The 25,039-nt window shown below is 36.9% G+C and overlaps 1 protein-coding gene across 7 annotated transcripts in view; it reads left to right on the top strand.

The window, feature by feature from the left end:
* The window catches only part of INPP4B (inositol polyphosphate-4-phosphatase type II B), an 864,684-nt gene that overhangs the window by 611,083 nt on the left and 228,562 nt on the right, over positions 1 to 25,039 (top strand). For all 7 annotated transcript variants that reach the window (XR_012378034.1, XM_025874245.2, XM_073892293.1 and 4 more), the window contains 2 exons: positions 7,782 to 7,854; positions 20,415 to 20,562. Coding sequence is in view for 6 of the 7 variants with exons in the window: in XM_025874245.2 (XP_025730030.1) it covers positions 7,782 to 7,854; positions 20,415 to 20,562 (221 nt within the window). In the remaining variant the exon portion in view is untranslated. The remainder of the gene's footprint in view (positions 1 to 7,781; positions 7,855 to 20,414; positions 20,563 to 25,039) is intronic.

Here is a 25,039-nt window from a genome sequence, read left to right as displayed (position 1 = left end):
TTTGAATCAGGTTGCCTGATAATGTAAGGGCTGTCAATTTGCAGCAGATCCTCTCAAGATTTGTGTATTCAAAACACCAGTGTGGCTTTTAGGATGTGTGCATCCGAGACCTCCAATTATGGGGCTCCTTCATTCAATCCCCCTTTCCTTTGGAATTCTATATAAGGTGTGTATTAGTCACCACCACATGAATGCTTGCCTCAAGATTAAGGAGGAAAGATTTGGAGGCCAGGTGGGGAACTGAGAACAGAAATAGACAACTGTGCCTAGACCTGTGGCAGTATGCCAGGAGACGAGTAGCGGAAACACTTCCCTTTTCAACGGAGGCCTATTTTGACTGCTCCCAATCTATTACTAGCCCCCTCTCTATTTCCCCCCAAAGCTTGCCCACCGCCTGACTCCTTTACTCTGTTCCTATTATATAGTGCAAATTGAATCATACTCTTAGTAAGCAGAGAACTTGATACCCAGGAATATACCCCACCAAAGCCCCACATAATGTTTCTGACTTAGTAATGTGAACTTAAAAAGTCTTCACTGAACTATTCTAGAATTAGGAGGTGGCAGCGTCAGCATGTACCATGTACAAATCGTAAGTTGACTAAAACGATAAATGTACCAATCATTGTTGGCATTAGTTCTGTCCTGTCTGGGTTCTTAGTAAGCATTGACCTTTTGCAAATTTTTTATAAAGTTATTATAAACTGTTGGCAATCCTTCAGAAGCATCATGATTCGTGAAGAACATGTAGTAAGGTCCACTATGCACAATATTTAGAATTATGTGGGAATAACTTTATCTCAGTGTTTCACAAAGCATTAGCAGAATTTTCTGGGGTGTTTGTTAGATATGCAAACTCCTTTGCAGATCTGCTAAATCAACATCTCTATCAAGTGTATTAACACAATCTCCTAATGGGGACTTAAGTCCCGAAGTTAGTGAATGACTGAAACATAGGACAAGACAAAGTAACTGAAATCGGGGTTATCTGTAAAACAACACTGCTCTCCCGAGTTTGTATGAATGGAGGAAAAAGAAATGAAACTATTAGCACCAGTCATGTGGGTGAGTGACACATGTTATTGCTTGTGTATACTGAAGTAGATAGAAGATAATAATACCTGTTTTAATGAGCTTGGGCTTCCATAATAATAAAATACCACAGACTGAATGGCTTAAATGACAAAAAATGATTTTACCATGGTTCTGGAGGCCAGGAAGTGCCAGGTTGGTGTGCCAGATGACTTCGTTCCTGGTGAGGACTCCCTGGCGTGCAAACGTCCAGCTGTGTCCTCACATGGCCTTTCCTTGGCACATTAGCACAGAGACAGCGAAATGAGCTCTTGTGTCTCTTCCTCTTCTTATAAGGACACCAGCCCAATAGGATTAGAGCCCCACCCTTATCATCTTCTTTAACTTTCATTACCTACATAAAGGCTGTCTCCAAATCCAGTCATACTGGGTCTCAGGGCTTCAACATGATGAATTTTGAGGAACACAGTGCAGTTCATAACTATATCCCTGATGTAAAATACTACATTTGAATCTTTAATCTCATATAACCTTCAGAGCCTGGAATAAAATATAAATGAAAATCCAAACTCTGTCCTCTTACATTAACTTACTTGTTTCCTCAAATTATATTGTTATGATACAGTTCTCATCAAGCAAAAGTGGTTCAGAAGGTCATTCACCATACCACACTGGTTCAAACTTTTGTTTAAGAGAGAGGGAGAGAGAAAGGGAGAGAGGCAAGCAAGTGGGGTGGGGAAGGTAGAGGGAGGTGGAGAGAGAGAATCTCAAGCAGACTCCCTGCTAAGCACGGAGCCCGATGTTGGGCTTGATCCCATGATCCTGAGATCACGACCTGAAGAGAAACCAAGAGTTGGACGCTTAAGGGACTGAGCCACCCAGGCACCCCCAGCTCAAACTTTTATTTGATACGTACATACATAGTGAAAGAAGACAAAGTGTTAAAATCACATAGCTAGAGAAAGAAAAATTCACAAAAGAAACAGTAACATGGACATTTTACAAAGCTCATATAGTTGGTGAAATGTTGCATTAGGTATCCAAATTTTTTTACATTTTGGAGTCACCTTTGACTCCTTTCTTCCTCTCAGGCACAGTGAGTATGTCAGCAAATCCTGCTGATTCTGACTTTTAAATATATCCAGAACCCAGTGGCTTTGGAGCCTTTCCCTCTTACAGCATTGTCTGTCACGTACATGTTCATGGTAGTCTCTTAAATGTCCCTTCTTCCTCCTTCCCGACACCCCCATCATCATAGTCTGTTTTCAGCAGAGCACTTATTAAGACATAACACAGAACATTTCATTTCTCCAATGGCTCCTCAACTCCATGGAAGTGTAAACCTAAATCCTTTCAGTGACCCCACTTAAACTCCTGCAGGTGTTGGCCCCCCATTACTTTCTTCGCCTCATCCTCCACTCTTCTTTTGCTCACTTTCACCTAGCCTCATTAGCTTCTTGGCTGGCTGTTAAACATTCCAGATACATTTCTGACTCAGGTCCTTCACTCTGTTTTTCAATCTATCTTTGTAGCATTTTCCCCAGGTAACTATATGCTTCATTCCCTCACTTCCTTCTGGTCTTTTTGTAAAATGTGACCTTCTCACTCTGCCTTCTCTGCCCTGTATCCAAAATTGTCATGCCTACCAGAAACTTTCTATCTCCTTTCTTTGCGTTATTTTTGTCCTTAGTACTTATCACTGTCCAACATCACATATATTTTATCTTATTTATTGTCTATTTCCCTCACTAGACATTTGTCATTTGTCTATTTTGTTCTCTCCTTTACCCCTCCCCCCAGTGCCTAGAACAGAGCCTAGCACAGGAAAAATGAGTGAATGAGTAAATGAAGTCAATTTTATCTTGAAATAAAATCCAAAATTCTCTCCCTAGAAGGGATAATATTTGGCTGCATATAAGGCTGTGTACAAACTGGCCATGAGTAAAGACTAGAGTGAGGATGCAGTAAAGAGTGCAGCATTATAAAGGAAAGAGGAAGAAACTTTTGAAAAACAACTTTGAATTAAATAGTCAAGAAAAAAATATGCTACTAGGGAAAGGAGAATGAGGAAGCCAAATAATCAAATCTGGTAATAGAAGAACCAATATAATTAACAGCCAACAGGATCGAGTGAGATAGCCCTCCCCTCTGCCCTGACGCCAAGGTCACTTGGCTTCTTGTCAGGGGAGGAAGATTTTTAACAGGCATCCTTCAGTGAGGCTCTGCGGGGGCCAAGTTCAGCTCCTGCCTTGTCTCCCCCTCTTGTTTAATGTCTGTATTATATTTGAATGTGGCACATGGCACAGTACTAATGATCAAAGTAGTGGTGGTTTCTACAAAAGGGAAAAGCCTTATGTATTTATGACAGTGACAGAGATGGTATAAGTGGAGTAATAATACATCTTCCCTTCACTACGAGCCTAACCTAACTAGTATTTGATGCCTTGCTGCCCTTCTCAGGTCACTTTGCTCCTATAGTTTGAAGTGGTGTTTTAATCAGATATTCTTAGGCCATGGTCAGGGAAAAGGTAGAGTCCTAGGGGAGCTAAGGAGCATCTTAAAGCAGACACTATTTGTCCCTTTGTTTTTCCCAAATACAAAATTGAAAATTATATAACTGACTTACCTTCTAAGATATTTGCAGGCATATAATATTCATCACTCATTTGTCAAACAATACTGCCTTCTATGTTCTAGGCATTCTACTAGGTTCTGGGTGTTCAGCAATGAACCACATAGACGCAGATACTGCCTTCTAGGGAGGTAAACAATAAAATAAACAAGTAATATATTGTCAGATGGTACTATATACTATCGAAAAAAATAAGGGTACAAGGACTACTAGGGAGTGTGGACTGTGGCCCTTTTATACTGGGTGATCAAGGATAGATTCACTAGTGATACGTTATCTGAGCTGAAACATGCAGGAAAATGGGGAGCAAGATGTGGGTATATGAGAGGAAGAAGAATTCTAGGTAGAGTGAACAGCAGGGGCAAAGGCCCTGAGGTGGCAGGGTGCCTGTAATGACTAGACCTGGGGGTTGGAGAGGAAAGTGGTAAGAGTTGAGGATAAGGTCCACAGGCAGGGAAGACAGATTGTATACTCCCTCTTAAAGGTCATTAGACTCTGAGCTAGATAGAAAGACAGTGGAGGATTTTTGAGTGTAGGTGCAAAATGATGTGATTCGTGTTTTAAGAGGACCGTTCTGGACTGTTATGTTGAGTATGGCCTGAAAAGAAGCAAGGACAGAATGGAGCCTGTTTATTGCAAAGACTCAAGGCAGAGATGAAGATGAGTTAAATCAGAGAAAGGGAAATGTGGCCAGACTCCAGGTACCAAGGAAAACCAAAGAATAAACTTACCATCTATAGTGACGAAGAAACTGAAAGGAGCAGGTGCAGAAGAACCAGAGATTTTGAGATGTTAACTTTGAAATTTGAAATGGATGCATACATCTGGGCAGTTGGAGGTTTGAGTGTGGAGTTCACATGAGCTGTCCAAGCTAGAATTAGATATTTGTGAGTAGTCAGATGGTATTTGGATGGTATTTAAACCATGAGACTGAATGAGATCATCCAAGTGTAGCAATTTGCATAATTTACTCTAAAAATTGGTATTTATGTGGATTTTATCTACTGATATTTACTATATTACAGATTTTGCTTACTTAGGTTATATCTATGGCCATTTATCGTGTTAGTACTTCAAACAAGAAATGTTTAAAACAGAAGAGTACACAAGCACGCATACCATTAGCTGTCAAATGATTATGTAATAGGGCCTCTACAAGATTCCACTATATGCTTGTAAGAGAGAAGCAGACAAATAGTGTTTTAGTATTATTATGGAAATGATTTTGTCTTCACCCTGTGCTAGATGTTGCGGAGGGTGCAAACACAAAACTTATCAGGGACCCCAGGAGATTCCAGACCAAACTTTAACAACCATGATCTAAGGAATAAACTAACAAATGTAAAAGTGTTTAGCCAAGAAGTACTGGTCTTTGTCCTTTATGATCATTGTCCTTACAGTTTAGTTAATTTTCTAGCCCAATGCATGGCAAATTGGTATGGTAGTTGATATCAACATCATTAAGCTCCAAGAAATTTATATAATATATCTTGCGTTTCTTCTTCTTGGTCACACTTACCGTCAGATGACACTTTTTAAAGCACTCATCAAAATCAATAGGCTTACAGTGCTATTGGAACAAAAAGCATGTGGTGTTTGTTATTCCTGCTCAGAATCACAAATATGAAGTTGTTACACTGAAAGCACACACAGTATAAGTGCATAACCCTGAAAATATCCATCATAATGACAGCAATAAACAGTATACATAGCTGGAGCCTCCTTAAGCCTGTGCTTAATGATTCCAAATCATTTTAATCTTTGCATTCTATGTAGCATCTAGCACAGTGTGAAAATGGTTCTAGGGTCAACTGTAAAAAAATTAAAATAGGCTGAGGAAATAAGAACTATGGTTCTTGGCTTCAAAACTCTCAATTTTAATAGTGACACAGACGGTACACTTGGGAAACAATTGAAGAAAATAATTAAGAGTCCAAATATAAAATTATTTATTAATTTAGTAAGTATTTATTGGATATTTTCTGTTTATGTTCTGTGGATTTAAATCTTGACAGCATTGTGAATAGTAAAGCTTTAAAATACAATAAAGTTGTAAAATAAGAATGTTATTAGGTTAAAATTATTCTAAATATCTACCTTCCAGTGTAGATGGAGATACAAATGTATGAAAATTCTGTTTCTGATCCATTTGGTAAAATAATGCAGGCCTTCTATTAGGAAACAGAAAGTTGACTTTGATTATGAAGAGGCAGGGCTCCCTCCATGTAGAGAAGCAGTTTCTCAAAATAACCTGATCTGTATGAATTATGGACTTTCTTACTAAAAGGGTTTAATCTAAACCATTTCTATAAATTATATTGTAGGTGATAATCCTGTTTTGGAGAGGAGGATGGCTCAAAGCTATATACCTACTATATTATGTTATTATGTGGAAGGATATCAGGGACAAATCATGAAAGGATTTGAACACCAGTCTGAAAATAGTGGATTTGATTGGACAGCAAATAACCAATTTTATACATTTTAGAGCAGAGCACTGGTAAGATGATATTAAGTTTATGAAAGATTATTTTAACAGCTATACATGAACTAAAAAGTATAGAGGAAATATTGGGAATAAGAGAAAGAATTTTATGTCCAAGCATCACTGCACCTTGCTCTAGTGATTTGGGAAGTCCATTTTCCAAATAGCTGTGGAGTAAAAGAAAGGATCACCTTTGAGTTCTGATTTGGTCAGGAAAATGATTTAGAGAACATCAGATTATAAGAGCTGTTTACAGTTATTCATTGTTTCAGTAAAGTAGAACCTCAATAAAAACACTAAAGAAATTATATGAGAGCACATTTTTCCCTATGAAGAAATTTCCTGAGTAATGTGATGAATGTTTATGATGGGGGAATAAGTAGTGGACTATACAAATACGGAAGTAACATTTAAATCAATGTTTTAAATTATCTTCCTTCTCAAAATACTTGACATATGTCTCATCAACAGTGACCTCAGTGGCCATAATTCTCCAAGGGGGCCAGTGCCTGGAGGAGGAAGAGTAGAAGGAAACAGTTTGGAAATAGCCCAAGCAATCTTGATACACTCTCCTGGGGAGGGTGACCTGAGCCCTTGGAGTCTCTTGAGTAAAGCCATGCATGCTACAGAAAATTGGCTGCTTCCCTCAGAACTCCTCACCAAAGGATTTTCTGGGTTTTCCTTTGTTCGGTTTTTATTTGCATTTATTTATGTCTGATATATTTGCTCTAAAAATTCACTCTCCTCTTTCCTCAAACTACCACACCCACCCTTTTTTTTGTGGCTAGCAATAGAAGGAAACATTTGAAAAAACAAATGCCAGTCATGTTGGTGTCTGTGTGAAAATAGATCTCAGCTTTCTGGGGCCAGAAAAGCTGCTTCCTCTATTAAGTATAGTTTCAAAGGAAGTTAAGAAGAGTCCATCACTAACTGCTACATGGTCTGGGATATTGTTGCCTATTCCTGTTTCACTCACTTAGGAACATGGCAACGTGCTCTTCTGTGTTTCTTCTCTCTGTCCAGAGTAGCTAGTGTTGGTTCTGTAAAAGCTCATGAACTTAATCATAGATTATAGATTCATGACCTCTGGACCAGCTTCACAAATTTATTCAAATCCATAATTTATAAATCTATTTATAAAGTGTCCTCGTACTTTATGAGCAAGTGTTTGCATTGTTTTGCCACAAAAACCTTTTGTCTTATGTAATTTGATGGTACAAGATATTTTAGCCTTTATTTAAAATTTTACTTAAAATCTAGAAAGTAATTTGCTTTTTATTGATCCCAAACTATCTCAGGTGACAAATACAAAACCATCCTGCTTGTCAGTGTGATTTGCTGTACTAGGAGGTTTCTAGCATGTTGGGGACAACTTTTTTTTCCACTTCTTGCTTTTTTTCCTAAGTAGTTTTTAACTAGAACCAAGATTTAGTCTTTTTAATTATGCAATAGAATCATATATATGTAAATAATCAAAAGTTGTAAACAAGTTTCATAAAAGATAAAGCTGAAAAGTTTTACAAAAATGTCTTGTTCAAAACTTTTTGAAACCATGTGCATCACTTGTTTTGCAAACAAAATGAAATCAATTATTTTTTCACAAGTGTTTTCCTTTTTTTTATTCTTCCCTAGTGTGCACTGGTATGTGAATGTACAGCCCCAGAAAGTGTGAATGGAAAAGATAACTTCCTTTTTTTGAATGCAGGTATGTACCTCAGTTTTGGAAACTTACATTAGTTTCATATAAACATAGGTGTTAATTTCTTGTGAACTCAATACTGAACCCCCAGCAGCATCCTCACAATCATTTTCGAACACAGTAAAACAAATTGCTAATCACGAGAAATCATTGTCACCAGTGAGGTATGGGTAGACATTGTTGACGGGTTCTTGTTTTACGGACCAGAAGAATTTTGGGGACACAAAAAGGTGAAGTGAAAGTTTAAGTGAAGGTGACAATAGAAAGGAAAGAAAAAGAGCTCTCTAAAGTGAGAGGGGTTCTAAGTGGATTACCACTGAGGGCTTTCATGTTCCGTCTTTTATAGGAAACTGAGGAGGGAACTTGGTAAGTTTCATGTCATTATCATGGTGGATTTGTGAATATCATGTCTGTATTTAGAATGAACACGTTGGACTTGTAACTATCATGAGAACAAACAAGGTGTTCTTGTAAATATCATGAGTGCAAACAAGGTGTTCTTGTAAATATCATGTCTGTTTCTCCACAGCTGGGGTTTCTGTGAGCCTGGTTACATCACCCCCTGAGTGACCCTAGTCTCCTACCTGTCTCTCCCTACCTAGCCTTGCTTGTCCCTTACTCAACATGAAAATCCCATAAGAAAGATATAAAAATACTTTGGTTATTTGGCAGAACAAATTCCTTTTACCTTTGGGTTTTGTATTATCTGAAACAAGACACATTAGAAGACAGTAAGCTTTAGAAATATGAAGCTTATTTAGTTTGACATTTATTTATTTATTTATTTGAGAGAGAGACATGATCTGGGGGGAGGGACAGAGAAAGAGGGAGAAGCAGACTCCCTGCCAGGCTCCATCCCAGGACCCTGTGCCACCCAGGTGCCCTTAGTTTGACTTTCTAATTATAGAATTCAAAACAAAGTTGTTAAAACAGTAGATATAGGGGTTCAGTAGGAAAAATTCATACACGCATCTGTATGTTCCTGGGTGTGTATGTATAGAATATGTTGCTTACAGTAATATATTTGAATTTAAAGAAGGCACTAAACCATCTATTAAATAACTTTGTGAATAAAATTGGAACCTGTAGTACAATTAAAAATGTATTATGTGTATGTAAATTATGGATCTACTTTTTTAATGATAATGTAAATTATGTTACCATTAATACTAATAGTAAACAATGACTAGGACAGTGATGAGCAGCAGGCTAAATGCCTCGTATGTCTTGGCTTGCCTTCTGACCTGTGCTGTGAAAAAGGCACTGTCATTATCCTCATTTTACAGATGAGGAAATTGGTCAAGGTCACCTACCTGGCAAGCATCAGGTCCAGAATTTAAATCCAGTTGTGATCCCAAGGCCTTTTTCTCTTAATTACTAGGCCATGCTATTACTAAAAAGCCATTAATTAAAGTTGGTGTAAGAGCAGAATAAGCCTTAATATTTTTTTTAGCCCTGCCATGTCTTATGTTTAAACAACGGCATAGATACCCTAATAATCAGCTTAGTGAATGATACTGAATTTAAGAGGCTTACTAATATATAACTGTGGGGCGCCTGGGTGGCTCAGTCGTTAAGCGTCTGCCTTTGGCTCAGGTCATGATCCCAGGGTCCTGGGATCGAGTCCCACATTGGGCTCCCTGCTCAGCGGAGAGTCTGCTTCTCCCTCTCCCACTCCCCCTGCTTGTATTCCCTCTCTTGCTGTGTCTCTCTTTGTCAAATAAATAAAATCTTTAAAATATACACACATATATATATATAACTGCTAAACTCTTAGCAGTTTTTCATTGTCAGAAACCTCTAGTAATAAGAATGGCGAAAGGAAAGGCGACCCTTTGACTATGATTATACAGAGAACCCAAATAAAATGTAATAACAAAAAAAAAGCACGAATTATACTTACATAGAATGAGGGATTATACCAAAGAGGAGCAGGTACTTAGCCTATGAGCAAATGACTTTTTTTTTTCCATTTCGTTTAGGATTCAACATTGAGAGGGATGTGCAATGAATAGTGATGGGTCTACCCAGACAGCCATGTATTCTAAAAGTACTCAATAAGTTTTCAGGCTGGTTAAAATAGCTAATACATCCTCAAATGGTCCTCCTCACATTAGTTTTCCACCTGAAAATTGACCAAACCTTTAATCCTTAATTTACTAAATGTCAATTTTGAGAAATAAAATCGAGTGTGGGACATATTAAATTCATGTTAAATACAGTTTGAATGAATCAGGTTATCACCACAATCAGCTACACTATAATTATAACTTTTTAATAATTCATATGCAAACCTTGTAATTTTTACATGCAAAGAAATGCCATTTTAAAAAACTGATTAGTTTAACGTAAATTTCAAAGAGAAAGAGAAAAACGGCTAAGTAAGAAAATATATTACCTAAGGAAGAAGAGACGGAAGGAGCCTTGTGAAAAATAAATCTGCACCTCCTCATACCTGTGCCATAAAATCTGTAAGGCATGAGTCTTAGGAGTGTACTAACTCTTCCAGATTACTAGGATACTATTCCCGATGCATAAATTGTAATATGACAAAGACAACTGACATGGAACTGATGGAGGCAGCTGCATTCTGCAATTTAAATATACTTAGTGGAGTGATTGCTTACAGCCTTTCTTCTTTTATGGAGATGACAGTTTGAGTGGTGATACCCCACTTAGTTCTGATAGTATTTCTCAATGTCTTTAGTCCATGCAACCCAGAGGAGTGCTCAGAACCTAGGATATTTGCCACAGATACTTTCTTTGAGCCTCTTACATTAGGGAAAGAGTAGAGTAAATGTGAGTCAAATGTTATAAAAGCTAGATTTTATTTTTTTTTAAGATTTTATTTATTTGACAGAGAGAGATAGCGAGAGCACAAACACAAACAGGCAGAGGGAGAGGGAGAAACAGGCTTCCCGCCAAGCAGGGAGCCCGATGTGGGGCTCAATCCCAGGACCCCGGGATCATGACCCGAGCCGAAGGCAGACGCCCGACCACTGAGCCACCCAGGCACCCCACAAAAGCTAGATTTAAAAAAAAAAATGTGTTTAAAATACAACTAAGTACTCTATATGAAATGTCTCTGCTCAGAATACAAAAGTGCATGGTGCAGGGTTTAGAATACATGAGTTTGGCCTGTGCATACCTTTGTCTTTTGTTCTATTTACTTTTCTATCTAAACTCAGCAACTTTGGAATTAATCTATTATAGTCCCATGTGGTTTTTTGTGTTTCTTTTTTTAATCTGTAGGCAAAGGGAGCTACTGACATTCTTTTCAAGTCTTTGTATTAATGTGTTATATAGAACTTCCCAGCCTCAAGTGAGTTGCGAAGTACTTATTGAGTGAATGGAAGAGAATATCATATCTCATAGCAGCTTTTCACTATTCTATTTATATCTCTAGAGGCCTAATTTATTATTCAGGAAATTCACTTATCTATTGTAAGACTAACAAGAAAAAAGCTCTTTCCCCTAAGTTCTCACCTTTTTCATGCCCTGCTTGCCTTGCAAGTCGACGTATATGTTGGGAGTCTGGGGAATAGAGGGCAGGAGAGAAAGGATGAGTTGGGGGGCAGAATTTGCAATTCCTTAAGAAAGATATGTAAGTGCCTTAGCTATATGGAGAGACACATTCCTTTCAGCTGGTGCATTTACATTCTCTGAAACTAGACACACTAGAGGACACAGTAAGTATTAGAAATGTGAAGTTCTTAGTTTGACTAAGTCGTAGCATAAAGTTGTTAAAACAGTAGATTCACGTCTCTCATTATTTGCTTATTCATTTAAGCAAAATGGTAGTAAGAACGCTTAAAATCACTTGGTGGTGGTGGGGTGGGGAGCAGAGAAGTACAGTCAGGCCTCTCACATGCCCTGCTAACTCACATCAGCTGAGGAACTTAGCTGCCCCAGAACAATAACAAACGGGCTCTTGTGGTATTAATAATATAAGAGCACCGGACGGGCTGTCGGAAGAACTGGTGTCAAAGCCTAGATTTGCCAACCAGCAGCGTGGCCCTAATACACAGGTCAGCCTCCTTGGACATCAGTTCTTTTAAAATGACCACAGTAACCTGCACAGCTTTTGACTTCCTTTTCTGGCTCTCACATGTTTGAAGTTGATAGAGCATAATTTAGCTTATCCTGTTTTTCTTCTTTTTAGAGATATTTCATAAAAGAATACATTTTAATCCCTGTCACATGGAGTCACATATTAATTTTTTGTCATTGTTGCAGATGTTTTTCTCAGAAGTTATTTCTATTGACCAGAAAGATACCTTTTCAAAATTCTGTCATGAAGATAATTCTCCCAAGAAGATAATTCTCCCTAGAGTCCCAATTCTCCCAGGTTTCCTTGTAGAAGTACAACGCTACAGAGTACTTCAGCCCATGGACCCTTCTGGCACTATGCCAAATCTGAGGAACTAATGGGCCCTGTCACAGCGTTTCCTCCTTCCTTCACATTTTGAGTGAGTTTTCCTCTGTCAGCAAGCATTAGATCTGATACAGCATCTTCCTTGGCTGAATTCCATACTGCTTGAGTCGTGAAATTATCCTTTATATTCTTTGAAGACCACGTTCATGCTGTATATTACCGTGCATGTCGTCCTCCATATTCACAGAGGGTATATCTGACCACTGAGATTTCTGTGACCGTGTAAGTTGGAATCTAAATAAAAGTGAGGGGACTTCCCTGCTGTCAGTCCTAGATCCATGCAGTCCCCTTCCTGTCTGGAGAATTTATTGGTGTTTTGCATTTCTTGCTCCACAGATGAATCACACTTTTTCTCAAAATAGGCCACTTTATCTTTGATTCTTTTTCTCAAATTAGAGTTAAGCCATCTACTACTTTGCAGAAGAGGCTAGATTATACGCTATTTAAGAAGGAGGAACATTGCTTATTTATTTCTGTATCTCCAGGGCCGGGAATACAATAGGAACTCAATAAATGCTTGTCAAATGGCTGATAGCAAGTGTATCTTATCATTTCAATTTATACTTCAGATAGATTACTGTCAGATTCTCATTTTTAAATGTTTTTTGCCTCCAGTCAGTACAGCAGTCTTGAGGTTGTAAGTTCAAGCCCCACGTTGGGTATGGAAATTATTTTAAAAAAATGTTTCCTGCCTCATATGACACCATAGATTTTAGCTGCCTTTCACAATACCTAAATGTTGGGGTAACATTCTCCTCACTAATACCCCCATCCAAAGCCATGCATGACTCAGAATATATTAAGAGATTGTTAAAAATATGTCCCTCTTTACTCATTTTAAGTCCTGATGAATTCCAGCCAAAAAGCAAATTCCGTGTTTCCCCCTTTCTTTTCTTTCATGAGCTATGAAATCTACTTACCTTGTTGATTTTTAGATGATGTCATTTTATATAACCAAAGATATCTCTGTTGTATTTCCCCATACTAATTTAAATAGATTTTGCCCTTGTATTTATAAGTCGCTGCTACATAAAATTTGGAGCCATTTTTTTCTTAAAGATTTTATTTATTTATTTGACAGAGAGAGAGAGACAGCCTAGAGAGGGAACACAAGCAAGGGGAGCAGGAGAGGGAGAAGCAGGCTTCCTGCCAAGCAGGGAGCTCGATGCGGGGCTCAATCCCAGGGCCCCGGGATCATGACCTGAGCCGAAGGCAGATGCTTAATGACTGAGCCACCCAGGCGCCCCAAATTTGGAGCCATTTTGACTTTTCATACTGGCCCTTGATCCTTTATATTTACTTACCAGATTTCTTTGCTCTTTGCTGTTTTAACAAATATGATAGAGTCCGTTAACTTTGCTCTTTTGGAATTTCCATATATTTTCATTACTGTGTACTAATATATTTAGAATGTTAAATAGCTTCAGTGGAAGAGTGAATTTCATTATCTAATAATCAAAAGAATTATCTCTTAGACACCTTTAAATGCTTCAGCTATCTCCCTGTAGTAAGTCCATTACCTCCTTCACTGCCCATCTTGGGTAAAACTAGAAGAAAAATAAAGGCAAGAGGATGATATGGCCAAAAAGCTAACATTTTGTGGACAAATATGAGGTGGCTTCCTCTTAATCAGGTTTTTTTCATCCTTCATTCCGATGCCTGTGCTTCCTTAAAGTGAGGCTTTCAATTATGTTCTTTACTCTTGCATTTTTCCCTCTCAGTTCACACAGTTGTTGGTGATCTGTTCTTTTGGAGAAAGCAATTGTGGGAAACATCTGAGTTGCAAGGGTTAAGCTTATTTCTGTGGAGTGCATGTATTTACTGGGCACTGTGCTAGCTGTGGGAGATAAAATGAGGACAAGAAAAACAGCACAATCCTGGCCTTCACAAAGTTTACACTCCGGTGGGTGACATGGAATAATGAGTCAGTTGTAGCACAACTGGTAAGAACCATGACAGAGATGGGGGATGGGAAGGACAAAGGAGACAAACCTATAGGAAGGGATGGGGTAGAAGCCAAGGAGGTCTTCCTGGAAGAGGTGCTAGCACGTCTGAGTTTACTGATAGCCAGGAAAGAGGAATGTTCCTTTGAGATGCAGGGAATTCCTTGAACAGAAGGAAATTGGTGAGAAACAACTTGAGTTCAGAGAATTATAGGTCATCTCGGGTTGCTCAGCATGAAATATGAGCCACCTTCTATCTTTACTACTGGTATCCTTTACTTTAATTACTGAATTAGAGTGAACACAGCAAATCATTCAAACTGGAAAGAGTGATGCAAATCATTTTCTGACCATCTAAAATCTAAAATCCAAATTCTACACACTAAACTCGTCAATTATCATCAACTCGAGACTAAATGCCCACAAAATATTATCTTTATGTCCTATTCTGACATCTTAGACATCTAAGAAATAGTTTTTCTTATTCTTGGCCTTAAATTGAAGATGGGGGGCCAAGAACTTATGGCTTTGGCTAGACTACAGAAACAGCACTTTGTCCAACACAGCTCATATCCTATTTTCTATTCCATTCTTTCTTTTTCTTCTTTAAAAAACAACACACACAATAATATAATTTAAATTTTATAGCAAACCTAGAGAAAAGTCACTAAACCATTTTTAGGAGTTCATTTTTTAAACAATTGATCTCTTTTTTTTTCATCTTTATTATTTTTAAAGAGATCTCTCCTTGCTGTGTTTTCCGAGTTCCTCTCATGCCTTCTTGCCACCTCTTTTCCATAACCATGCTTAGGATAGCGTTTTAGTGATTTCTATTTAGGTTTTTCAGTTCTTATCCAATCTTAAAAAGAGCCAACCTACATTTCAGATGTATATAAATCTACGATATTTCCAAGTACAAATGGGGGAATGTCAGTATCTAATTGGATTACACAGACTCATCTTTAGTAAGTATAATGTAGCATTTGGAAAACAGGCAATGCATGTACATTCAGCTGAATAACTAAACTATTAAACAACTGCGTAGTTAAAAGCTACAGCATGAATTCTCTACAAGAATCTGCAGGACTTTAATGATTTTTGTAAGGCTTAAAGCCAATAAAGTCAGAATCCATTTAAATATGTGACGTCTACCACCTCCTGAATGCGAGAAAGTTCGTGAAGATAATCACAGATGAGCTTCCTCTTGAGAAATATATTAAAGACAACTGGAGGAAATAAGCATTTGGCTTTTTGATGACCCTTTTGTCCCTGAATCTAAATTTGTAAATTCCTTGTCTGTCTACTGACATTCCTAAAACAAGCACAGGGAAAAAAAAAAAATCATTCTTGTGGTATGTCTCTGGTTTATCTTTTCTGCCCTAGTTTGCTTTTAACAGCCATGCTTTGTTGTTTTCCTTTATGTAGTGTCTATGTGTTGGCATTGTTGAACATTTCTTTGGCATCTTTATTTTGATAATTAACAATTGGAACAGCTTAGCTTTCACAATTGCTGAGCATGTTACCTTGGTAAAGAAGCCCTGCTACAGTGTGAGAGAAACAATATAGAAATTTGAGTTGTGCTGCAATCTGCCGGGGCGGGGGGGGGGGGGGGATTCTGCCATTTATTTTCTATTCCTGCGCTCACCAAAGGGAGTGGATCTCAAGGGGAATGTATCAATATTTGGACCAGCTTAGAACTTTAATCTTATTAAAGTCATCCCAAGACCATGATGTGGTCCAGAATATCTCCACTACTTTTCTCTTGGCAGAATCTGTCATATGATGTTTTTAGCAATTGTTTTGGCAAAAGCAGTGAAAAAAATGAAGAGCATACACACAGGGGTCTCTAAAGAATTTATAATAGATATTAGATCGTATTCTGAGTTGACAGGCCTATTGTATGGTCAGAAATACATCTTCTATTAAAAAAGAAAATCGGCATCAATGAAAAGCAGAGCTGAAAGTGATGGACTCATTCCCATAGCTGGAATGAGTGTGCAAAATTGTTAGAATTGTATCTCTTCTATAGGGAAGAAACTTAAAAAAATTGACACAAGTATTCATCATTTGTGATCCATTCATTGTTCAGTATTTGGTGCATGAATACCATGCCTTACTTTTATGTGAAGACGATAAAATCTCCCCATTATAAACATAGTAAGAATTTTGAGTTAAGAACATATTATCTGGTCTTTTTTTGTAACCAGTGCAGTAAATTTGCATGGTAGTAAAAAGTTGAGCCATATTTTTGTTCCATTTTTTAAGTTGTATTCCATTATATGGTATTTTAAGATACCCAGTAGGTGTTCTTGCTTTATGCATAGTAGGTGTTTAATAAGGAATGCTGCTGGATTAAATTGGGTTGTAAGGTGGATCCCACTATAGCTACATTGAAATCCTGATTTAGTACTATTGTTTAGAGACCTATGACTTTCAGAAGATCACAACCTGTAACATAAAAGTTAGATGGAAGACATAATTGGGATTTTCTTTTGGATGATCAAGTTGCCTGATTTTTTTTTTTAATTTGTCCCAAGTGTTTTCCTTAAAAACAGGAGCATTCCCACAGAGTCCTTGTATGATATGTACCAGGTGGTGAGAGGAAAGTTCTGGAGCTCATTAATCCAACTGCCCTTGATTTCTACTTAAGCTATTTCAGTGAAGATTTATATTTATACACACTGAAAAGCATTAAAATAAAAACAATATCAAAAGTGGAAAGGCTAGCTTTGGGATAATTGAGAAAATGAAAAATTTTGTATTTCGTAACTTGATTCAAAATACAAATTTTCTAAAAAATTATTACTTTATAAAAGGCAAGAAAAATGAAGGATTCTTACAAAAATTCCATATAATCTTGAAGAAAAAAACTTCAGAGGTTTAAAAGCAGCACATATACCGTGGATACATAAGCCAAGTAATTGAATATTTACTTAGGTTACTAAGAAAAAATTTGGACATTTCAGAGATTTTTTGTCTTAACTATAAAAGAATGTGTTTATATTCCTGATCATGTTAGCTATATTAGAATTCATGAGATCCCATAAATAGTTTAACCTGACTGACACTATGTTGACTTCAATACATACTTTTTTTTCTTCTCAGACTCTAGAGATGGAACAGTAGAGGTTGTAGTAAAATTCTTACATCTTTGAAACATTGTCACTTTAAAAGTGAATAAGATACCATAGTTTCTTTTATTGGCTGGCTTATATTTCAGATGAAAGAAAATATATCTGATGAGGCCTAATATCCAAAATATATAAAGAAATCATAAAACTCAATAGCAAAAAAACCAATCAGTTTAAAAAAAAGGGCAGAGGATCTGAATAAACATTTTTCCAAAGAAGACATACAGATGGCCAACAGGTACATGAAAAGATGCTCAATATAACTAATCATCAGGGAAATGCTAATCAAAACCACAATGAATGGTCACCTCACACCTATCATAATGGCTATTATCAAAAAGACAAGAAATAAGTGTTAGAAAGGATGTGTAGAGAAAAAGGAACTCTTGTGCACTATTAGTAGGAATGTAAATTGGTGTGGGCACTATGGAAAATAGTATGGAGGCTCCTCAAAAAAATAAAAATGTAATTTCTGTATGATCCATCAATTCCATTTCTGGGAATATATCCAAAGGAAATGAAAACACTAGCTTGAAAAGGTATCTGGCACCCCCAGGTTCATAGCAGCATTATTTACAATAGCCAAAACACGGAAATAACCTAAGTGTGCACTGATGGGTGAATGGATAAAGAAATGTGTGATATATATATAATGGAATATTACTCAGCCATAAAAAAGAATGAAATCTTACCATATGTGACAATATGAATGAACCTTAAAGGAATTATGCTAAGTGAAATCAGTCAGACACAGAAAGATAAATATCATATGATCTCTCTTATATGTGGAATCTAAAAAATAAATAAATAAATAAAACAAAAAAACAAGCTCTTAGATACAGAGAACAGGTTGGGGGTTGCCAGAGGTAGGGGGTGGAAATGGTTGAAATGGGTGAAGGATGTCAAGAGCTACATATTTCCAGTTATAAAATAAGTAAGTCTGGGGGATATAATGTACAAATTGATGACTATTGTTAATACTGTATTTGAAAGTTACTAAAAGAGTACACCTTAAAAGTTCTCATCACAAGAAAAAAAAATTTATGACTATGATGGTGACAGACCTTAACTAGACTTATTGTGGTGATCATTTTGCAGCAGTATTCAAATACTGAATCATTACACTGTACACCTGAAACTAATGTAATATGTCAATCACATCTCAATAAAAAAGAAAGAAAATAAATACAATTAGTTTTATCTGTGGATCTGTGATGTAATCTAATTGATAGAACTTAGAGATAATATTTATGTTAAAAATATAATCTCTTTGGACATACAACTCTAGATTTTAAATATTTTATATCAACATACTGGAGATATTCTACTGTCTTCTGGCTTCTATTGGTGCTTTTGAAAAGTAAACACTGGCTAATCCTTAGTAGTGGATAAGTAGGTGCTATACTGGAAACTTTGAGTCTGGTTGTTAAAGAATGGGAGGTTTGAAATCAAGGTTTCTGATGTAGCATCAATTCTGATAATGATAATGTCTAGGCTATACTTCTGAGAATGGATGATTGCAGAGGAATGGGTGAATAGATCCTCATTTTAATGTTCAGAAAGCTATTGTATATTTACCCAAGTAGTGAATGAGATATGGTCTTATAGAACATTAAACTTTTGAAAGGAATTTTACCCTTATACATTGAGGAGACTTGGCCCATATAACCCATGCTCCATTTTAATAATCAAATTTTGTTTTAAATCAGCTTTACTGGTAAACTGGAGTCAAAAATTATAGGTACTTGACTGGCAATTGACTGATACTTTATTGCCCACTAAGCTTTGGTATATGAGTGTAACGAAGGCAATCATTGCTCAACAGCAGTGGAAATAAATTTCTGACCTGAAATAAATGGCTGGGGAATGTGGTAGAAGGCCTCATGAAAATGTATCAAATATTATCTTAATATCTGGCTCTCCACTTTTTCCCTTAATCTTTTAAAATCCTTGATGGCATGATCTTGTTACTTCTTCCCTAAGCACTCCCCACCCACAGATACAGTTTTTTCGCAGCCTCACTGTCTTGCTTCTGGTAATATGTGGTATTAGGAAAGTATGTTATTGACTCATTGGCACTAAAGTATGCATAATATTTGAATTGTAACAGCTCTTAAGCCAAGGAGTGAACCTTTCTAGCATTGAAGAAATAAAACATTTTTAGTAGTGGGCCATTTGAAACCTCTGAAATAACATGTCAGTTCTCACCTACTGTATAAGTGAGCAAAGTTGACTAACAATTATCAGAAGAAATTAAGAAATATAATTTTTGTGTGTATTATATATAAACACATATATTTTACATATATTTATAAATACATATGCTTTAACAAAGTCTTTAGAAGAGGGGCGCCTGGGTGGCTCAGTTGGTTAAGCATCTGCCTTTGGCTCAGGTCTTGATCCCAGGGTCCTGGGATCAAGCCCCGCATCAGGCTCCCTGCTCAGCGGGGACTCTGCTTCTCCCTCTGCCTGCCGCTCCGCCTGCTTGTGCTCTCTCTCTCTGTGTCAAATAAATAAATAAAATCTTAAAAAAAAATCTTTAAAAGAGAAAGAAATTAATAGGTGGTAAACTAGAGACCCACAATAGCCACATTTATATATTAAAACTTGATGTATCATTTTTTATTTATTTATTTTTTTAAAAAGATTTTATTTATTTGACAGAGAGAGACACAGTGAGAGAAGGAATACAAGCAGGGGGAGTGGGAGAGGGAGAAGCAGGCCTCCTGCCGAATGGGGAGCCTGATGCGGGGCTCGATCCCAGGATCCTGGGATCATGACCTGAGCCGAAGGCAGACACTTAACAACTGAGCCACCCAGGCTCCCCTTGATGTATCATTTTTTAATTTAATAAAGACATGTCCCAGAAGCTAGTAAAAACAAGAACAAAATTCTTAGAAATTCAAATACATTAGTGAATTATGATAAAAATAAATTATTGATTAAATCAATAATTACAGTGGTACACTGATTAATGATTTTATTAATTGATTTTTCTCTAATGGGCATATATTTATAATTTAACTATTAACCTTTTGTTTTTTTCCTCCCTCCCAGTGCTAAAGAACCCAGTGTGTAAATTATATAGATTTCCCACATCTGACAATAAGTGGATGCGAATCCGGGAGCAGATGTCAGAGAGCATACTTTCTTTTCATATTCCTAAGGAATTGATTTCTCTTCACATAAAAGAAGATTTGTGTAGGTAAGAGAAAATAATTTATGATTGTCTCTCACATTATTTTTTCTATAAAACATTTTTTCTTAAACTATGATTATAACATAAAAATCTTGACTTGCCACTGTCCAGTATTGGTGGCCAATAACCCTGCTGGCTGTTAATCATTTGAAATGCTGCTCGTCCAATTTGAGATGTTCTTTAAGTATAAAATACAGATTTTGAATTCTTATCACACAAACAGAAAAAGACTGACTTTATAATGCAATATTAAAATTTAGGGTATTTTAGGGTTAAATAAAATATATTATTAATTTCACCTGCTTTTTTTAACTTTAAAAATATGAGTCCAAGAAAGTTTAAAATTACATATATGACTCTCATTTATGGCTTGCATTATACTTCTATTGTATAGTTGGTGTCTAGCTAATAACCTGAGTTTTAACCTTGCTAATAATCCTTTTCTCTTTACCTCATCTGCTTATGATTACTGTTTCTGTAAGAAATTCCTACTTGACTGTTCTTTGGACTACTCATCTGTAACAAGACTTTCAGATATTTTTGGTCTAAAAACTATTATTTTTTTAAGAGAGTGTGGGGGAGGGGCAGAGGGAGAGAGAGAATCTTAAGCAGACTCCATGCCCATTGCGGAGCCCAATGCGGGGCTCAGTCTCATGACCCTGAGATCAAGACCTGATCTGAAATAAAAAGTCAGCCACTTAACTGACTGTGCCATTCAGTCACCCCCTTAGATGACTGATAAAGTATGCTATATGAATGGACAGTGTTGTCGTACAGCAAACTTAAATCTGTTGCCATAATAAAACAGAAAGATCTGGGAACTGATTGTTAATAAGAATATCTCTGAGCCATGACAACTCACACAATTTATTTTTTCCACCTTATAAACCTCTAGTGACTTTAAAAATACTGAATACTACATTATATTAAATACTGTTAAGGCCGTAAATTTCAGAAAATTGGCAAATATTTTTGTAACATTTATAACTGCTGAAATACATAGCAAAGTGTGAAATGTCTAAAATTTGGATCCCTGGCCTATGTCCACATTAATACACCAAGTTACTTAATAGGAGTGTACCCTTTCAGTAGACTCTATAGTCCCCAAGCATGTTGTATTGATCTAAACCAGCGAGCAAACAATGGACAAGGCAGGTCAAATCTGGCAGTATTGACAGTATATTTTAGGGTAGGAATGACTGCACAAATACTATATTTCTGAGTGAGGTGTAAGAGAAAGAAAAATAAAAGAAAAACACAGAGCCTAGATTTTAGAGAAAATCAGACAGGAAACTGGGTTGTAAGAAAACAACCTGGACTTAAGGGAAATAAAGATTGAAAGAGAGACAGAAGATAGATATTTGAGAATAGCAGACTGAGGATAATCAGACCACAAAAATCAGATTAAAGGTATTGACTCAGGACAAGAGAAGCTATAACATGTTCAGGAACCTAAGCAGATTACCTATAAGAGCTGGCTACAAGGATGAATTAATGTAAGCCAAATTATTCAATATTATCCTTACCTAGAGCTAGTACTAAGCGAATGTAATGGGAAAAACAAATTCCCAGGAAGGATAAGCACACTTAGGGAGTTTGGATCTTTGAAGTCATAAAAGAATTATCAACCTCAGCATTGTTATATTAGAGATTATGGGACACTAAGAACCATTCCTACTAGTGTCATGTAAAGATCACATTTCACATGGAAGATTTAGAGAGGGTAACTGTTCCTCACAGGGGTTGTAGAATAAGGAAGAACTCCATAGACAAGCATGAGTTAGAGGTCATCACAGTGCCTTTATTTCAGCTGAGAACCACAGAAGAGGAGTTGATAGATGTGGTGGATTTAAGAAGTTAGAGTTAGACCTTGCCCTAAAAATAACTCCTGATAACTCAATCTAAGTTAGCCAGGCCTAAATTCTCACTAAAATATCTGTATCATGCCAGACCGTCCTGGCCAGCAAAGTTTCTGTTGAAAAATCCAGTGATAACCTTATGGGTTTCCCTTGTATGTAACTTTTCTTTTTTCTTGATGGTTTTAAAATTCTCTATTTATCACTACTTTTGCCATTTTAAATACCGTGTGTCTTGGCGTAGACCTTCTTGGGTTGATCTTATTGGGGAATTTCTGTGCCTCCTGGAACTAGATTTCTGTTTCCTTACCCAAATTTGGGAAATTTTCAGCTATTATTTCTTCAAATAAATTTTCTGCCTCTTTTTTCTCTCTTCTTCTGGGATCTGCATAATCTACTAATCGTGTTACTGGGTATTTACCCAAAGAATACAAAAACACTAATTCAAAGGAATACATACACCCCTGTGTTTACTGCAGCATTATTTACAATAACCAAATAATGAAAGCAACCAAGTATCCATCAACAGGTGAATGGATAAAGCATATGTGGTATATATATATAAATATATATATGTACACACACATAAATATACACAATAGAATTAGTCAGCCATAAAAAAGAATGAAATCTTGCCATTTGCTACAAATGGATGGATCTAGTGAGTATAAGACTAAGTGAAATAAGTCAGTCAGAGGGAGACAAGTACCATATGATTTCACTCATATGTGGAATTTAAGAAACAAAACAAATGAACAAATGGCAAAAAAGAGACAAACCAAATAACAAACCCTTAACTATAGAGAACAGATGGTTACCAGAGGGGAGGTAGGTGGGGGGATGGGTGAAACAGGTGAAGGGGATTAAGAGTACAATTACTGTGATGAGCACTGAGTAATGTATGGAATTGTTGAATCACTACACCTGAATGAATATAAAACTATGTTAACTATGCTGGAATTAAAATTTAAAAAATAATCTATAAAGACACAAAAAGTGGAAAATTACGACCACTCACAAAACATGGAAATCTATTAACGTACTACTACATTGTTAAAATAAAAAATAATACTACCTTATTATTATACTACATACTGTTTATAACATAGTCGCTAATTATTAGAATAATGCTTTGGGTTGAAAATCTTTTTTTTAAGGTTTTTTTTTTTTTGAGAGAGAGGGAGAGAGAGCATGAGCAGGGGGAGGGGCAGAGGGAGAAGCAGACACCCTGCTGAGCAGGGAGCCCCACACGGGGCTCAATCCCAGGACCCCCGGATCATGACCTGAGCCAAAGGCAGCCGCTTAACTGACAGCCACCCAGGTGCCCAGGGTTGAAAATCTTAATTGACAGACCACTAATGCTATTTCATCTACAACCACAGCAAGCTAGTGAGAAAGAGAATGAAGAGAAAGACTTCTAATATTACCCCAGTCTGTCTGTCTGTTTGTTTTTTTAAGACTTATTTACTTATTTATTTGAGAGGGAGCGAGGGTCAGGGCAGAGGGAAAAGGAGAGAGAGAATCCCAAGCAGACTCCCTGCTGAGCCCAAAGCCTGACATGGGGCTCAATCTCAGGACCCCAAGATCATCAGTGGAACTGTGAAATCAAGAGTCAGACACTTAACTGACTGAGCCACCCAGGTGCCCTGCCTCAGTCTGTCTTTTGTCATCAGTTTAGAGATTCCCTTAAAAAGGCTGAGCAGCTGACCTTCTGCATGTCTACTACTTTTGAGTCCTCCACAGTGCTATCTTTAACCCCTGTCTCCTCTCCGCTCCTGTTAATATCTCTCCGTCTGTCCATTCACTGACAGTAAATCCCAGGGGGGAATAATGAGTAGGGGACTAGGAGAAAGCAGACTATTCCATATATCATCTGCTTTCTCCACCACCTTTTCTGTTTAAATCTCTTAATTAACCTCTTGAGAACCATACTAGAATTATATGTCGGGAGGGGAAGAGGGGAAGTTTCTGCTTACAAAGTACTCAGTATAACACCTTGCTTTTGAGAGGTTGACTAAATTACTTCATAATCATGATACGTAAGGGATTAGTATTAAAAAGCAATTTTAGTAGGCATACCCTCTATAATTAGTTTTCTTATATTTTAACACACTGAAGTATTGTCCACTTACCTTGTTTTCTTCCCTTTGCATCTCTTTTTTCCTGTACATTTGTAGGGGGAAAAAATCACCACCACATAGCAGGGGCTAGTGGGCAGTTTTGGTGGAGACAGAGGACCAGTGCCTCCAAATAATAAGTTCCATTGCTAAGAACAAAACTAGGAACTGTCATCAGGATACAGTGGGAATTGTTCAGAGGAGAAAAAGCCCATTTCAGTCCTTGAAACTAAACTATACAAAAATCTGATAGATCTGAAAATTGGCTAGGCACTGTGAAGAGCAGTGTAGCCCATATATCATCTGTGTTCTCCAAAATCTCTTATAATTAGTTTTTAAAAATCAAACAGTGAATCTCTGACATTTTGTAAAGAAGAGGAGAGGAAAAAAAAACATGCTGACTCAAAAGGGAAATAGGAAAAATAGGAAAACTGACTAGCCATCTCAGAGTGTAAGAAGGTATGATTATTATGAAACAGAATTAGAAATCCATAAGAAAATAATTATCGT

This window comes from Callorhinus ursinus, unplaced genomic scaffold (genome assembly GCF_003265705.2).
Source record: "Callorhinus ursinus isolate GAN/ISIS: 27379988/994484 unplaced genomic scaffold, GSC_fseal_2.0 scaffold4, whole genome shotgun sequence".
NCBI classification, from domain to species: Eukaryota; Metazoa; Chordata; class Mammalia; order Carnivora; family Otariidae; genus Callorhinus; species Callorhinus ursinus.
The sequence above is the reverse complement of the archived record's forward strand: the minus strand, read 5'-3'. Positions and strand labels throughout refer to the sequence as shown.